Source organism: Ambystoma mexicanum, chromosome 3q (assembly GCF_040938575.1).
Source record: "Ambystoma mexicanum isolate Mex_15411 chromosome 3q, UKY_AmexF1_1, whole genome shotgun sequence".
In the NCBI taxonomy this organism is placed as follows: domain Eukaryota; kingdom Metazoa; phylum Chordata; class Amphibia; order Caudata; family Ambystomatidae; genus Ambystoma; species Ambystoma mexicanum.
This window is the reverse complement of record NC_090926.1, coordinates 1270651890-1270670850: the sequence shown is the minus strand read 5'-3', so window position 1 is coordinate 1270670850 and position 18961 is coordinate 1270651890. Positions and strand designations below refer to the sequence as shown.

Below are 18961 nucleotides of genomic sequence, written 5' to 3'. Positions count from 1 at the left end.
TACCCGGACCTTCGGGACATGTCCATCTACCCTCCAATATGTCTTCCACAAAGAGAGGACCTTCTCTCGCCCAGAAGTCAAGACACTAAGCCTTCACGCATGGATTCTGAGAGGCTGAGTTACAAGGATTGGGACCTCCCAGATTACGTAATGGAGATTTTGCTGTCGGCCAGAAGGCCAGCAACAAAATTCTTATACCGCTGCCGTTGAAACACGTTCTGCAGCTGGTGTAAGGAGGAAGATGTTGACCCTTTTCAATGCGATACGCCTACAGTATTATCTTTTCTTCTCCATTTGGCAAATCTGGGGCTCCAGATTGGAACAATCAAGGGTTATCTAGCAGCAATATTTCCATATTCAAGCGCACCTCGGAAGAGGCATCCTATTTCAAAATACCCTTAATAATTCAATTTTTTAAAGGAATCACAAATGTGTTTCCTCCTACATTATTCCAAATACAAACTTGGGACCTTAACTTGGTTTTAAAGTTTTTGACGTGCGTTCATCTTGAGCCACTCCATTTCTGCCGTTTAAGGCTGCTAACTTACAAAACCATTTTGTTTGTAGCGATAACATCAGCCCACACAGTGAGTGAGTTGTAGGCATTATCCTGCAAAGCTCAGTTTACCACTTTTTACAAGGATAAGGTTGTCCTTAAAGTCAAACCCTCTTTTCTACCTAAGATTGTGTCGGATAACCGTTTAGCAGAGAAAATTGTGCTTTCAGCCATCTCTCCTCCACCTCATCCAGGCAAGGAAGAGGAAAGATTAAATAGACTTGATCCGAGGAGAGCTCTAAGCTTTTACATTTCAAGGATGGCAAAGCTGCGACAACACAACCAACTTTTCATTGGATACAAAGGACACAAACTAGGTCTGTCAGTCACCAAACAGACCCTATCAAGATGGGTCATACTGGCAATTTCAGAGTGCTACAGGCTAGCTGGGAAAGATCTCCCAGAAGGTTTAAGGGCTCATTCCAATAAGGGCATGGCAACTTCCTCTGCCCTTCAGAGGGGTGTCCCGATAAAGGACATCTGCGAGGCAGCTACCTGTCCACCTTCCCCACTTTCATAAATCATTATTGTTAAGACACTTCTAACAATGAAGGAAGATTTGGGAAGGCAGTTCTATGCTCCTTTCTGAACAAACAATAACTTTCAATTCTTACTCCCTCCTTCAAAAGAACATAATACTGCTTTGGGAGTCTATCATAAAATGATGAATATGTCGGAGTACACAATCCATTTGAAGAACAAGTTACTTACCCATGGTAATGTTCTTTCGACTGGATGATCCTCCCACGTATTCCTCATCGCCCTCCCAACTTACCCCACTGTAGAATTTCCGTGCTTTAGAACTTGCGCTCTTTTAAGGTCTTATAATTTAAAGGCACTTATCAAGGCTGGTAATTCTGCATATGGGTGGCGTAAAAAAAAAAAAACTACAGAATTGAATCCAATGGGCACTGCACGTGGTGTATATACACTCTAAAGTGACGTCAGCCAAGATGGAAGCCCTCAAGGGACATCGAGTCGACTGTCTCGATGCAGAGTGCCCTCTGCCGAGAGAGTTATTTTTCTAAAGCAGTTGAAGCTGGAAACGAAGATATCATAAGATGAGGAATACTTGGAAGGAACATCCAGTCGAAAGAATCTTACCAGTGGTAAGTCACTTGTACTTTTGCCTTAAATTGATGATGTTTTGAAGACCATTTGTCCCCAAATTCAATGCTGTGAGCAAGGAGCAAAGGGCTCAACTAAAGATTGGTACTCCAGTTGAGGATCATTTTAAGACACTTTCCCTCCCAACCTCTATACACATTAGCCAGACATCTCTGATTAGTATTGGGCCGACTGCTCGACACTCATCTAATTGACATCTCATTCACATGTCATGTAGACAGATTACTTTATAATTCACATAGCAGTTGCATTGACATTGGATAGAAGTAAAGTATCTCTATTCTAGCTGCACGGTCAATAGGAGTAATGCACATTCGTGGCTTCATTATTTTCATAAAACCTACGCTCCTCAGAAAATGTGAGTTTTGTCTTTGCCATTGCCCACTACCGTTTCAATCAAATAATCATCATTGGTATTGCAGGGCTCACCTCTCCCCATGCTGAACCAACCACTGGATTTGGAACAAAGCAGGTAAGGTGCAGGGTGCAAGAAGTGGGACTGTGGGTCCCAGTGTGTATCTAAATCAGTCTTACGACTGACTGATAAGGTCAATGGGACTGTGTGCATGGGGTAGAGGAGGGCAGGAGTGAAGTCTCTGGGTGGTGATTAGACGAGAGCTGCGCAGCATTCGCGTCTGGGTGGACTCCCGCGAACAGAAAAAAGGTCAGCGTGTGGTAATGTATGGGCATTTAGAGGTGCACCTCCTGGAAAAACAGCAGAGCACAGCAGAAAGTGTTTCGTGAACAGGACTTCAACTGTGGAGGAGAGGAGGGTGGGGCTGAAACTGAGCATAAGGAGTAGCGCAATTTGGGGTGTATAAGCAAACAGATGACTCTTAAACCAGCAAACACTAATGCATTGGACATAGTGTCGAGCTGACAACCTCTCACCACCCGATGACCAGAAGGTGAAGAGGAAATGGGAACCATCGCCCGAGGGCAGAAACAGGCCACCTACAGGATCTCTTCAAAACCAAGCATTTAAAACAGACGTTCAGGAAGCGACAGAAAACGTGGTCTGCTGGATACTGCTTACTCATAAGCATTATCTTGTGGATCCTTTGAGCACTCCACAGATGCCACAGGAAAACCTCGCTCAGGCTCATAAGTAGATAAATGCATACGATGTATAAAATTCAGTCTGAACTTGGTACCTTCTGGGGAGATTTGTCACATTCCATCATTGGGCACCGAAATGGGTAAAGGGTGTGTACTCTGTAAAAGTCTAGGTGTAACCCAGAACAGAGAACATATCGTAATGAATTGCCCTGCTTTGAAAATTGTTAGAACCCAATGGCTAGGCCGTTTCATACGCAATTATGAACTGTTGGATTGGGGGTATTGTTTTACAAGTATAGTGAGAGGGCAGGGAACAATGCCACTATCACTTTTATAAGAGTTTTGTCTGATGCAGGCTTAGTTAAATGAAGATGTTCTTATCGGTCCATGTTGAAAAATGATATTTTGAGAAGTGTAATGCATAATAATGTATAAATAGGCAGGTTGGAATTGTGCAAATTCTTTTGGGTTATGAATTGTTTTCATTTTTTTTCTTTGATCTTGTTTTTTTCCTTTAAACAGAATATTTTTTAATTGTAAATTATTTGTATTTTTTTTGTAATATGTGTAAGCTAGCGTATGAGCAACCAAAATCACAAATAAAAAAAATAAAAAAATACAATTTACAACTTGGAAAAATCCCTAATGAATTCAAATTTTGATTAAAAAGCTTCATCTTGGTTTTACGCTAGCTCAAAGCCTTCAGTGGCCGCCCCCAGTAGCCCGGGCAACATCGTCTTTCTAAAGCATGCATCTTCCATGGACTCACTGCATGCATGGGCTCACTGGTTGCCCTGGACTGGGGTTTTGTTTATGCCGCTAAACATGTGAGGCCTTAAGCACAAAACACAGGGGTCAAAGTCCTTGAGGATCGCTGCATTCTTGTGACCTCACTGCAGTGGCCAGATGGCTACGTCAAGTCCACCAGGAGACTTTTAACACTAGTCCTGTTTTCCCTCTTGATCTCGTTTTGTGGTTCTGTAGTCATTTAACTCTTCATATCTCATTTCCCTGACCTGCACACATTAGTGTCTCAAGAAATGGGTAAGTACCTGCATTATAGCAATAACAAAACCAGGCAATTTCCACATTATTCGTTCTGTGTCTGCATTATGTCAGCAAGCTTATCTTTTGCCAGTGGTGTTTTCTTTTCATGATTGATGCGCAGCCTCCTATGTGCCACCTATGCAGTCGTCAAGCCTAAAGGAACATTGTGAACTATTCAGATTACTGGGGAAGTAAATAATCAGCTACCCAGTTTTAAAACCTACAATAAAAATATGTTTATTGGCATCCTTTGTGAAACGTTCTGATTGGCAACGCCAATGAAGAATGAACATTCCATACAAAGTCCAGACACTAATACCCGGTAGATGTTCGGTATCCTTATTCCTGACCGGCTGGTCCAAAGCAGAAGCTCCTCTGTGCCATCAGCCCTCGATTCACTTGGGGCCGGTAAAATGGCCTCTCAGGGATACGAATGGCTGAAAATGCCATATCCCATAAGGGCACTCATGTTTCAATAATACATACACATCGTGCCACAGGACAGCACACTTTCTCTATTCATGCTGCACATTCACAGAAACGTGCATTAAGGACAGGTGTACTGTATTAAAGAATGACACACATTGACACAGCAACTTGGTATGAAGTTGCATTTATTACAAGTAGTTGTTGATGCTTAGCACAAGGAAGTGTTACATTTGCTTATGATTTTATGAGGCACATATTATTTACAGGAGCGGTATTATTAAGCTGTGTGAGTGTTAAACACAAGGAATGGGGGCTGTGTGTCTAAATATTTGTGACGGAACTTGTGTCATTATGTATATGGTATGAGAGAAAAGACAGACATGGAGACAGAGGTGCTAATTTTGATTATGTTTCTTCCAAGTAAAAAGCAATGTACTCACGTGGTCTGGAGTAAGTATTTCTCCTGCACGGAATGCACCCTTAGTGGGATATTCAACTGATGAACGAAAACTAAATTTCACGTCCAGGACGTTGGTAGGCAAACACCAGGGTCGGACTGGGACAAGAAATAGGCCCGGACAACAAAAAAAAGTTTCCAACCCCCGCCTCAAAAAAGTGGCCCACCCCTCGCCTCAAAAAAAGTGGCCCCTTTCGGGATACCAATGCCCCTATGCCCTCGACAAAGACACTGTGGGGTGCTTCCGAACTGCACACAGTCAGCAACAAAGGCTAGCTATCATCCGGGGTCAGACTGGGCCATGCAATTGTCTCAGGCACCAAAGAAAAAGCGGCCCCAGTTGCAAATGGCTTTTCATTCCTTTTGTGATACTGTTTGAATAGTACCCAGGCGGAGCTTTTTGATAAAGTGACATGCAAATTGTATATTTTAAAGAATATTTATTCAGCAAGCAACACTGGTCAAAACTACTAGTCGTAGTGTGAATTAACTCATCAAACTGGCCCACATGGGCCAATAAGGGTCCGACTTTGGCCAAAAAAACGGTCCCACACCAGCATTTTGTGTTTTTGATTGGCCCTGGGCCTATTGTCCTACAGGCCAATCAAGGCCAGTCCGAGGCTGCTCCCAGCTCAACTGACTTTTCAGTACTGACACTTTTTCCCTCATCTTTTCCCCCAGTTGCAACCCCTCCCCACAGAAAAAAAGTCATGTTTTACCATGGGCAGGGCCACAATCCATCTCTATCAAGGAAGCCTAAATGCTTTGAGAGCAATGTAGCAGCATGCAATACTCTTTACCTAACTATTCACGCCAATGAACAGGTACAGCCAGCTTCCAAAACGGATACGGTTACATTTCGCTCATACCCACATTGCCCAACAAATACAACCAGCTCTGATGCCCAAGGGGCCGTACAGCATAACTGGTACAGCCTGCTCCCAGCTATGGTAAAGCCAGCTCAAACACAATCGGCTCCTGATCATTCTCTGTGAACGTTGCTGCACCCATTTAGTGACAGGTAGAGGAGCGAATTCCCACATATGTCAGGCAATAGATAGCGCATGGTAATGAAACGGGTATTTGTAAATCAAACCACATCTGGCAGGGATGTCATGTAGGGGTTGCCAGGGCTCTGCCTGGTGACCCCTGAAGCCTCCCCTGCTACCCCTGTGGTCTCCCTTGCTACCCCTAATTTAAAATTGGGGCTCCTGGGCTGTGGTCAGCAGCATGTGGCTCTGTGTTTCTTAAGTGGCTAGTTCTCTGATAGCTATAGCTGGTAAGATAGCTCAGTGGGTTCAGCGCTCACTGCTGCAATGTGCGTGTACTCTGCAGGTTCAAGGTTCAGCTCCCAGACAGGTCAACTCAGCTTTTTATCCTGCTGAGGTTGAGTGAGTACCAACACAGGTTGAGTGACTTTGTAGGTATATTTGGTCTATATGAAGCTCTTACAAGTAAGTGCTATATAATAACACACCATTATCATTTGTCCTTGGACATCTGCTTGCATTCACAGTAATTTGGTAAATTGGCCCATATGCGCTGATATACTAGTATGGAAACACGCTGCACCTACTAAAGCACGTAGGTGGATAACACACACCAGCAGATACCCAAACCAAATGCACACATACAGCAGACAAAGATTTGACACACACACACACACACACAGGTGCCTCCATAATGCATCACAAACAAATACTCAGAACACATACTCCGTCTCCGCACACCTACACCACGACATACCATCCACAACATAGATCCACACGAAACACACACACACACATTACACGCTTGATTGTTACACTAACAAAACAAATGTTTGCATGTCGCATCTGCATAAGCATAGACCAACTCACAGACACATCCAAGATACACATTCTCTGCAGAGACATACACAGGCAGACACACACACACACACATATATACTGCGCCAAGCAACCACATACAGACATGAGCAACATAAACTATATATTCACACATAATCACGCACAGTACATATGTGGTGCACCCTACACAATCATGAACGTCCAGTAACACACACGCGATACTTACTGCACGTCCACCACATATACCCTCTCAAACATATACAAGGTGAACTCGGGCAGCCAGATGCACGAGATGCAACTAAACATATCCCCCCAAACCGCAGCACACAGCTCCGAGCCTATCAACATTGTAATGAAGTCCTCATGCGTTTAAATATTGACACTATTTATTTGCACATTCCATTGAAATGCAGTTGAGATCAGATGGGGCATAATTTTTGTGTGGGGTGGCCGTGGAGGGGTCACAGGTGGGATATGGCCATTTTGTAACTAAATATGAGTGTAAAACGCTGGCCCTGACTTGCAAAGGTAGGCGATTTCAAAGCTATTCATAGAATCACTCGCACGCACTACCATCGCTCCAGGACGTCATTATGGCGGGTTTAGGTGTGTGAAATGTAAATGTTTATAAATGTGTACATTTGTCACAGTGACCCCAGACGATCACAACAGAACGAACAGAGGGCAGACGGCACACTGATGATAATAAGTAGGAAAGTCACCAAGGAAATGAGTGCCATAAAGTTGTTCCTTTATAGTTAAGAGTTTTGCCGGGACTGTCCCGTAATGGGGTGCTCTGCTCTTTCCCCCTTTCTCAAGATTATTTTTTTCACTGCATTGTTCCCGGTTTTTGGTAGTAGGTCTTCTTAGCTGGCAGGCAGGAATGCACAATCTCAAACAGTAGGAATGTGACATTTTACAAATTAAGATTGTGATTGTAATTATTTTTAAAGCGCTTAAACACAAGTGTAGTGCTTCAAAGCTAGTGGTAATTTGTGATACAATAATTATAATATGTGTTTATTCCACCAATAACACTTGAACCTCCTTCTGCTCCAAGCACTATTGAAATGTAGTGCCTTGACAGCCACTTTCAAGCGCTATTCCTACTTTTATGTTAGTTGCCCTGTCCCGGTCTGTTACTTTTTAAATATGGTCACCCTATTTATACTACCTATTATATGGAGAGAGAGAGAGAGATAAAAGGAGAGAGAGAGAGAGGGGGGAGAGAGAAAAAAAAGAGACAGAGAGAGAGAGAGAGAGAGAGAGAGAGAGAGAGAGAGAGAGAATGTGACTTCATCAAGGAGATTTGATCGACTCCAAATCCATCGAATATTTTGTTCTTTTAAGCCATATTTCAGCAAATATATGCAGGTGGGAGACCCCCGGAGCCCCACCTTGCCCCCACCTAAATTATTACCCTTAACCCCTCTCCCCACATATGTTTACAGGCAGGTCACAGAGTCGTAAAAAAACGCACTCATTTTGAAATACCGCTGCGATGCTTTAACATTCAAATTTGGAAAAACCAAAAGGCGGTCCTAAGTCTCTATGTGCAGGTTACTGCCTTTTCTGGCTTACACATTTTCTGAATTTGACCTTTTGCAGTCAAGCAGAGAAGAAACGTAAAAAGCAGTACATTCTTGTAACGTAGTCCCCTCACTCTGACCGATCCATCATTACACAAGGCGCGCCGCCCACATCTAATGCACACACGTGCCCTCTCCTACAAATGAGCCATTTGCCCTAAACATAACTTAAACCGTTCCCATCTGTAGACCACTAGGTTGCTTTTACCACCTACCCACATTTCACCTCCTCGCTCCGGAAACGGCTAAAATCCCGGCTCATCCAGACCCTGCGCTCTTGTTCATAGTAGCGCCTAATACTAGTTTTTGTGGTCTCTCACCATCCAAGCACTTGAATGTGTACTGTACATCTTAAACAAATAAATGCGTGGGCTTTTCTAAAATTAAACAAAGTGAAGGGTAAAGGGGTGGGTCAAGTCATTGAGACAAATAGGAAGCAGGAATGAAGTGGTGCGATTCTGGGCTTGGCCCCCCCCCTCCATTCGTTTCCTGTAAAGTGTGCTAGTAATGAATTCATTATGACTTGACAAGGTCATCTGCCCTGACAATATTCCATTCATGGATCCCAGCACTGCTGGTTTGTATGGCCAGTGTTCCACACTCCCTCTTTTCTGGAATTCGTATAGCCCACATACTTCACATGGCAGGCAGTACAGCAGGTGCCTAATGTCACTGGCGTTAAAACAAAACAAAAAAAAAATCAACCCAAAAAAAACCCACAGTGATGAATGAAGCGAAATGCTCAGGGAGCGGACCCGGCCATTTGCGGCCTAATCTGCGTGAAGGAATCAGCTACTGTCGACGAATGATGCCCTGCTCAAGAGAGATGGGAGGTGAAACGTGGGTTATGTCACTTATGTGAGATTCTGGCAGGAAAGTGAGGGAAAAAAACGCAGCCGACGCAAAATGGCCATGGTTTAAAGTTGACAGCTTTACTCAACACTGCCTGGAAGTATTTTTTTTTTGTTCTCATTTGAATTTCTGAAGATTTAATGCACTGCACAGCGGTACATGAGTTTTATGTACTCAGATGAAATGCTTGTTTCCGTGAAATGACTGTGAAATGGATTGTTCAACTAACTCATACAGCTGGTAAGATAGCTCAGTAGGTTGAGCTCTCGTTCGTGCAATCTGTTTGATTCACAGGTTCAAATCCCGGCAAGGTCGACTCAGGCTTTCTTCCTGAGTAACATCTTCTATTGGGTAATATAAATGTATGTAACATTTGTTCTATGTAAAGCGCTTTGGGTAAAAGCGCTATGTAAATAAAAAAAGTTATTATAATGTACTTGTGTCTCAGGTAGGTTTGCCGTCAGGCCAGAGGTTAGCTGTTGTGCTTTGTTCTGTTCTAATGATTTACACATGGTTCTTTTTATGTTAAAGCAGGTAGAGAGAGTTTTTTTTTTTCTTTTTTTCTGGAAACTTCTAGAAGCTTTGTATATCTAAAATAAAGAACTTGGGGACAGATTGTAAAATGTAAACATGAATAGAGGGGGAATTTGCACCCAGTCTTAATAATTAGTACCCAGAACTGTTGAATCATTAGAACTCGCATTCCTCTACAGAACCCTGCAGCTCCCGTTCTGCAGCCTGTCAGGCTATTAAAAAGGGGGAAAAACATGTGCCAACCAGGCTCTGTCTCGGGAGGATAGCTCGGGGGCAACGCGCTCACCTTGGAAGCAAGACGACACAGAGCAACACAAGTTCGATTCCCCCGGTCCGCGCTTAGAAACCTTCGGGTATTAAGAGCGTTATGAATAACCTATCATATCATATCAGGCTTGGCTCCACCCCAAAAAGGACGGGCCAGCTCAAACTGCAAGATCCCAGCCAAATTCAGTTGAAAAGATTCGATGGATTTGGCTTCGACCAAATCTCCTGCCAGTAAAGCTTTGGCTGGCTGCTCGGATTTGGGTGAAGTATTCCAAACAAAAAGTTTCTAATGCCCCTCCAAAACTGGAAAGATTGGGAAAGATCCATTAAAAAAATGTTAAAGTAGTACCTGCAGTGAGATAATCTCTCTATATGCAGACGATGTGCTCCTGTATGTCAGAAATCCTTCCACATACTTGGACCCGATCATTCGAGACATCACCAAGATAGGTACATTCTCAGGTTTCACAATCAACTACTCTAAGTCCGAAATCTTCCCTCTCACTGCGGCGACCCAACGACCATCCTGTGAGTACCCGCTGCGCTGGTCCCCGGATGGGTTGAGGTATCTTGGGGTACAAATATCACTAGACAGGGCCTCTCCAATAACAGATAACTACGAGGCAACAGCCCTCCTAGTTTGCTCCAAGTTCTCCAAATGGCGCAAACTACCTTTATCCCTGGCGGGCAGACTATCTCTAATAAAGATGGTGGTGGTCCCTAAACTCCTGTATGTCTTCGCTAACGTCCCGATTTGGCCTGGGAGCCAATACTTCAAGAAGCTCCATTCGGAGTGCGCACAATTCCTCTGGCACCCAGGCTCAGTCCGCAAGAAATGGCAACACATGACACCGCCCTATGACAAAGGCGGGTTCACGGCCCCAGACCTTCGCCTATACTGGAATGCTGCACAGGCCCATCACGCCTCTCACTGGTACACGCTCCAAGATCCGCCCATACACGTAAAACTTGAGAAACTGGCGGGAGGTGGAACCAATATAATGTCCTTGTTATTAAACCGTGCATTCAAAACAGACGCCCAGGCGGACCCGGTGGCCGCTACACTTAGGGCCTGGAGGAACATCCTGGGCTTGGACCGGGAACAGCGCCCATACTACAAATGGTTTCCTCTGTGGCAGTTCCCCGGGCTCCCCCCCACACACGACCCCAATCTCATACGCTACTGGGAAAACCTGGGATACCATGCCCTTGCAGACCTCTTCCCTAACAGGGTTTTTATTACCCCCCAGACATGGCGCCCTGATCACTCCAACTCTCCACTCGAAATGCTGCAGTATTATAGGCTTAGAGCTGCAGTACAGACAATGTGGCCTTCATACCCTATTGAACCCCCAGACTCTCCGGAAATACAATATATAGCAAATTCCGGTAACGCCAGGAGCATAATTTCTAATTTGTACAAAATACAACTGAATAACATTGCGGACAACTTTCTTAAACCACGCGAGTCTTGGGCTAAGGAGCTTGGAGTTGAAATCACAGACGATCTCTGGAGCAAAATGTGTACACACACACGTAAGGTCTCCCTGAGCGCCAGATTCCGATGCATACAATTTAAACTCCTCAACAGACTCTATTACACACCGTATAGAGTCGCATCATTCACTGGCACCCCGACCCCTTTGTGTCCCAAATGCAAATCGTGACCACGTACACATGTTCTGGGCTTGCCCTGCCCTCGACACATTCTGGACGGCTGTGACAGAGGCACTCTCCAAAATAGCTGGCTCTCAGTTAACTATGGAACCACTTGCCATACTATTTGGTGCTTGGGAGGGTGAGAATGTAAAGAAAATGTCAAAATTTATAAATGTAAGTATCATGGTGGCCAAAAGATGCATATTACAATGCTGGAAGCGCCTCAATCCTCCCACTTTCAAGATGTGGCTGAAAGCCCTTACATGGACACAAATGTGCGAGGAGGAGTACATTGGATCCCTACCTCTGACATCCCGCCCCAAAAATGTCTGGTCGGAATTTTGCAGCTACTTAAATAGCAGAGAGGTAATGGAACTGACCTCATCTCCCCTCCAGGACAATCAGATAGGCCACGTGTGAGCTAACCTCTCTCTTTTCTTTTTGTCTTTTTGCTTTTTCTTTGTGCTGCTTGTCGCCTTCCTACGATGTCAGATGCTGTTAATGCCATGTAATTTGAACTGTGCCTGTCTTGACCTTTATGCCAATAAATAAAAGGTTTTAAAAAAAAAAAGTAGTACCTGCAGTGATATTAATGATACATATGGTGATCCATTCTTGTATCACTTCACACAGCAGACCTGCATGAAAGTGCCCCTCCCCACCCCACCCCAGGCACACTCACATGGCATGGCATGGCAGGGAAAGCCCCTGAAAAGACAGTCCACTCCTTACCTCAGTTGGCTGGGCTGCCTGCTGCTGTCTGTGTGGCCGGCACTGGCACTGGGCACTCCACTGTCTGCTGGCCGGCCGCCTCAGTGCTGCCTTGTGGTCCTCCTGTCTTGTGTGGGCTGTGGGCACTGGCACTGTCGTCGTTCTTCGGTCGAGAGAGTCGAGGTCCACTGCAGACGGTGTGTGCTTCAGTGCTTGTGTTGTGGGGCACTGGGGCTCATACAGCAGCAGCCCCGCCACTCCAGCAGCATAATGTATAAATGCATTTGGCGGCAAATTGGGCAGGCATTCGTCCACGGTGCCGGCGGCCCCGGGGCCCAGCCCAGCCCCCAGGCACACAAGTTGAAGACAGTTGCTAACTTGCTTTCAACTTTGCAAAGAAGTGTTACTAACTTCCTGCATCAAAGTTGAAAGCAAGTGTGAAATCAATGTGGAGTGTCAGTCACTGTGTTTACAGTGCCGGGCTCGGCGCCTCGGCCCCAGCTCAGCGGAGCCCGCAGGCAGGCTGCACCCCCCTGGGTCAGGAGGTCTCGGAGGGGGGAGGAGGGAGGCAGGTGTTACAATTGCTTTGGTCGGTGTACCGTGTTTGCAATTGCTAAATTCAGCCTGCCTCCCTCCCACAGTACAGATTCACAACTGTCGTTCTCTCTCTCTGTGGGCTGTGGCCGCCGCAGCCGCAGGCCAGAGGCTCGTGAGCTGACGGCAGGCGCACCGGCCCCCTGCAGTGGCACTGGCGGGCGCCCAGCAGGCCCACCGACGCGACACCGGCCCGTGAATTATGCACATGCATCTGCATGCTTCATAAATTATGATGCATACATGATGCAGATGCAATCATCAAAGCAAGGTAACATCTAGTGACTACTAGTGTTACCTTGCTATGATGATTGTGCAGAGCAGCCGGCGCCGCCGGCGCGCGGCACCTCCCCCTCGCCCCTCCTGGCTGGCTCCCGCCTCCCGCCTCCATGCCCTGCTCCTCACTCACACCAGGGCACTGGCAGGCGAGGCAACTCACTCCCTCCCTCCCCCCGGCTATCCCCATCTGACTTGGCCGTGCACTGTTTGCAGCGCACACACACAAAAAAAAAAGACATTATTTTTTTTTTTTAAAACGGCCCAGAGGTAGCTGCCGGAAAACCGGCCCCAGGGGACCCCAAAGTCGTTCGGCCACGGGCCGAAAGACCGAAAGGGCCAGTCCGACCCTGGCAAACACAATTAAATGACATTAACTCTATACATTTTCAATCAAAGATCCATCATCAGACAAGAGTCTTCTGTAAATAATTAAGTGTTAACCAGCTCTTCCAAGCCCCGGAACGGTGGTGATAATCAGTGGTCAAAGTGAGCGGGAGCGGTGCCCCTCTACTTTTTTAAATTACGTTTTACAGCTCCTATACTTTAATTTTTAAAAGAAACCATTCCGGAATGGTTTCGTTTTAAAATAAAAGTGTAGGAAGGCGTTGCAGCTTGCACTTTCAGTGCACTGCACTGAACGTTCCCTTAAACAGCAGGTGCAAGTGTTTGGGGGTTTGTATTGTGTGTGGGAGGGGCGTGGTGATTAGGTTTGTGGGGAGTGGGTGCAGGCCAGCAGGGAACATAGCTCCACTACTTCTTTTCGTACACTGCGACCCCTGGTGATAATAAGCTGGGGCACGAGTTAAATACGCAAGCATAGCAATGGCGTTTAACGAGGACCTCAGGCAGTGCCTTAAGTGGCACTACAAATCGACCCGGGGCTCATTGAGGGGGCGTGGCCCAACAGCAGGGCCTTGATGGCCCATTAGGCCACGCCCCCTCGACAAGCCCCGGCTCAATGGGCTACTGGCTCCCCTGCCAGGCAGCCTTTTGTAGAGATTAGCACCCTCTCCCCTATGGGGGAGAGGGTGGTGATCTCTGCATTTATATTCTATAGGCTTGCCTGGCAGGGGACAATGCCTCCCTATTCACCCTTAATGGTGGTGCTGCCCCTCGCCAGCTTTGGAGGGGCAGCGTCACCATCAAGGCTGAAAGGGTGAGGCCACTGGAAGCAGAGGCTTTTTTCCTAAAGACTGAAACTCCCTCGAATCCGCGGGAGCTTCAGTATTTAGAAAGCAAGGCCTCTGCTTCCAGCGGCCTCACGTTTTTTCCATAATGGTGGCGCCGGCCCACGTGCATCACTTGATTAAAGGGATGCCTCGCAGGTGCGGCGACACCATTATGGCTGAAAGGCATTTTTTTCTGAAGCCTGAAGCTCTCGCACACGAGCGAGAGCTTCAGGCTGTAGAAAAAAATGCCTTTTCGTGTAGTGGCCGGGGCTGCCAGGGGAGATTAGTGGGCCCCGGCAGGGCCCCGCCTCAAAACGAAATTTTGGGGCCCCGGCAGGCCCCGGCCCACTTAAAGCCCTGACCTCAGGACTTTACCACCTGTTCCAGCCCTTGAAACTGTGGTTAACGCTATTAGCACCCATCCCATGGGCTTGGACAGGGCTAATTTAAAGTAGTTTCTTTCCGTGAATGGGTCGCCTCCCATCGTCCCATTCACGGAAAGAAAACACTATACAAACATGGCCACCATGGAAAAGGAAGCCAGGGCTGCGTACAGAGCCCTACTTCCATTTCCATGGTGGCAAAATGGGGCAGAGCAGAAGGAGCAGGGGAAAACGGAATGGAGGGTGGGGGGAAGATACTGGACAGGCGAACTGCCCATCAGGCGGCTTGGAACGTGGGCTAGATCGGCAGTTTCAGCCCGTGTTCCAAGCCCCCTGATTGGTTGGCTCCCCCCACAGGGTGCTTATAATTATAAACCTTTTACATTTACATTTAATAATTTATACTGTGCTATCCTTGGACCCGGAAGCTTGAGGGCGCCAAAATAACATACAAACATAAAACTATAAATGAAAGATAAAAAGGATATTAAAAGTTCAGGTGCAAGTTAATCTTTTGCTCATATCCTTCAGTGTTCTAAAAGCAAGCTACTAATTCATCTGAATGCTCCTAATGCCCTATAATAAAATTATGTATTCTGATTTAATAGGGGATGTTTGTACAGGAAATCATCTTTAAACAACTTCTTTGGAGTTTTAAAATTGTATCCCCTTTCCTCCATGCCTCTATGACTCATTTTATCCTCCTGTCCTCATTGATCCTCCGCCCTCCCTTGCTCTTCCTATTAGGATTGCCCCACAGCCCTCTCTCGTTTACTCCTGCTATCCCCATTACCTCTCTGTCCTCCTTTTTCTCTTCCCCCATTGCTCCTCTTACCACCATTGTTCTTATGCCCTCTGATGCATTTCGGGATGATCTGTCCTCGCTTTACACTTCTTCGTAGAATGTGGTTTAAGGCTTTTTTTTTCAAGACTAATAGAATAAGGGCGTGAAGTTCAGCAATGACCTACATAATGAATTGTGAGAACACTGATTTTATATACTTCAAGGAGCTGACCTTTGTTTAATTAATGATTCATTAAAATAAAATTGTTGATGTTCATTTTGTATGTAAATGGAGAAATCGGAAATAAATAAAGTTTTGAATGATCATACCTGCTCCTCTTTCTCTCCCTCTTCCAGAGTAACAATGCCTCAGGGAACGCCTGGAACTGGTTGTACTTCATTCCCCTCATCATCATTGGCTCCTTTTTTATGCTGAACCTTGTGCTAGGTGTCCTGTCGGGGTAAGTCATGTGGCCTTGCTGCCCTGGGTAGTATGCCAATAAGTTCTCTCCTACCTATACCTGGCATTGTGCAACAACTGAGATGGGTGGATCGGATGTTTTATAGACTTGGGGCTTGTTATGGAGACAGATGGTGTGGTGGCTGAGAAGGGTGCCCGGGGTACATGCAGACCCATAAGGGCACTGAGGGGATAGAATTGAGACAAGTCCATGCCGGCAAAGTTGGAGGTGGGCAAGCGGACACAGTTCCGGTATGGTGGACCAGAGTTCTTACAGACCCATGCGTGCATTTGTAAGAGTTGATGGCCCTATTAAAGTGTCCTGATAGACGCGTGTCTGAAAGTTATGGGCAAGTTGGGGGAGGGCGGTGGCAGAGTAGTACTGAAGCAGTGCAATTGAGTTCTCACAGGGTACTGTGTAAGGCAGTGAGTGGTGGTCCTGAGAAGGGTGTCTTAGACTATAGATGTGTGTATATATGGCAAGATGGTGAGAGGGAGCTCTCACAGACCTTTGTGCAATATTTCATATTGGGGTTGTCAGTGGGTAGGCAGAGTCTGGTGGATTTGATTTCTCATATACACATAGATGGAATGCATTTTGCATTAAGGACCCTGCTATATTAAAGTGTTTTGTCCTTTTTTATTTGATGTAAAATATTTGGATTTGACTGATAACCTTGATGTCCACTGCAGTGCTTGAATTTCTTAAACGCTAAGGCTAGAGAAAATGAGCTCCCTCTCTGATTTATGAACGTTGTACACATCCATCTTTGATAAATACAGGTGCTTATGAGTCCTCTAACCCTCCAATAGAGCCCAGGGTCTTAATAAGGCTGTCTATCATAGTCTGAGGCCCGGAAAGTGCATATCTAGAACTGTTCATCAGTGCCCAGGGCCTCAATCTTTTGTTTCTGCTAAAGTCATTTATAGCCAAGATCTTCCAAATCTAGGCCTGTTTATCAATGCTTAGGCCCTTTGAGTGCAAATGAGAGGTCGTTCCCCCCCCCAGAGCCTAGTGCCTCCATAGTTAATATCTGGCACCATTGGTCATAGTCCAGGACATCAACAGTTCATATCTGGGATCGTCCATCAGGGACAACTGTGTGGAGAGTTCATATCTGCGATCACACTTGAAAGACTAGGCCCTTGAGAGTTCCTGTCTGAAACCACCATAGGCCATGGCGTGGAGGCATCATATGTCCTGGTAGTGGACACAGAGCCTATTGTCTAAAGAGTCTATGTCCTGAGAGGTCATAGTACATCAGTGCCTAAATAGCTAAGTCTGTTAAATCATTGCCTAGGCAAGTGGGAGTTCCTATTTGGGGCACTCCTCCAGTGCCTAGGGCCTCATGGTTAATATCTGGGATCGTTCTTCAGGACCATATGCTTTGAGAGTTCAGTTCTGGGATCATCCATCATGGCATTAGGCTTCAGGAGCATTATCTGTGACAGTCGGTCAGAATTAAAAGCCTCGAGAATTCATATCTAAAACAGTTTGCCATCTCCCAGGCCTCAAGGGTTCACAAATGGGACCAACTGTCAGTTCTTCGAGAGTTCACATCTGTGATCACTGTGAAGGCCTTGGGAGTTGATAGTTCATATTTGGCACTGTCCATCATAGCCCAACGTATACAGATTTCATATTTGGTGCCATCCGTCAGAGCCCAGGGCCTTGAGCATTTATATATGGGATCGTTCTTCAAAGTCTTGGTTGTCAAGAGTTCATATTACGGCATGTCTTTTAAATCTTATATTCATAACTCTGTTATACATACACATCATGCAATCAGAGGACATCACTCTACCATATACATGCTGCTCATTTCCTCTTGCATTACACTTCTCTCTTCATACATATAGTGCATTCTAGGAAAGTGTTCAGGGCTTTGAGAGGTCACATTTTCTTGGCTTTAAGGATACAGGCTATGCCTTTGATAGGGTCTATGTTAGTGTGTCCTGGGATAAAAAGCAAAGTTTGGAGGAGGCCATGTTTTACAGTGTTCTGTGTCAGAGTGCAAAGCCTAGACAAGCCATATGTTCATGAATGGGCAGGATAGTTGCAGATGATACATCGCCAAGTATGACAATCCCACTAGCCCCACTTATCATGGCTTCTTAAATTAATTTGAATTGAGGTACCTTTTAAATATATTTTTAGTGCTTGAATTTTCTTTTAGAGTTTGTTTGAGATGAATGTTATAACTTTTTACCCATATTTATGACAGGTATTAAATCCTGCGAAGTGATATTGATCATAAAGTCCTCTAGATGGTAATCTTGTTAGACAGTAACAACGGATGTAATCATTTTATTGTGTTTTAACAGATTTATGAGATTGTATTGCACTAACAATTTGTGAAAGTTCTAATTAGAACTATTAACAAATAACAATAAATACATAAATAAAATATGTTCATATGTCCTGGGACAAACAACAGGGCTTGGTTATGTCATATCTTAATGTGCCCCATTGAGATGGGCTGGACAGGAGATATCTTAATGTCTGCGAGGACAGAAAAGGAGGGATGGAAGAGGTAATTTATTTTATTTAATGTATTGTTGATTTCTGTAGTGTCAACTGCAAAACAAGTTACATTGTGTGGTAGAAATTGGTAGCAATACCAGTGCTGTGCTTCCTAAATCCTACCAATACTTTATTACCTTATCACTAGCATGCAAATCTTACTACTCTGAAGAAGCTCATGGCGCTCCAAAGCTAGCCAATGTATTGCACTTATATTTATTTGAGGGTAGACTATGTATTGCACTTAGATGAATTTGAGAGTAGCCAATGTATTGCACTTAGACAAATTTTGAGGGTAGCCAATGTATTGAATTCAGAGGTATTTTGAAGTTAGCAAATGTATGCACTTAAGACGAATTTTGAGGGTTGGCATTGTATTGCCCTCAGAAGAATTTTGAGGTTAGCCAATGTATTGCACGTAGATACATTTTGATGCTAGCCAATGTATTTCACGTAGAAGAATTCCTTTTCTTTATCTTAATTTGTATTGACATTTGTTGAAGCATGAAACATATAAATCACATTTTACCAAGTGGAAATGCCCGATATTCATAATACCCCCTCCCTACCCCTTTTGAACAGGGTGATCTTGCAGGTCCCAGGAATAGAAGCCCGAGTACTCCGTGTCTTTAAAGGGTATCTGCTCAGCCG

At 45.2% G+C, this 18961-nt stretch overlaps 1 protein-coding gene across 18 annotated transcripts in view; it reads left to right on the top strand.

Annotated features, from left to right (window-relative positions):
* CACNA1A (calcium voltage-gated channel subunit alpha1 A) overlaps nt 1-18961 on the top strand; it is a 2932691-nt gene that overhangs the window by 961539 nt on the left and 1952191 nt on the right. For all 18 annotated transcript variants that reach the window (XM_069604327.1, XM_069604317.1, XM_069604315.1 and 15 more), the window contains one exon: nt 15684-15787. In XM_069604327.1, the coding sequence (XP_069460428.1) occupies nt 15684-15787 (104 nt within the window). The remainder of the gene's footprint in view (nt 1-15683; nt 15788-18961) is intronic.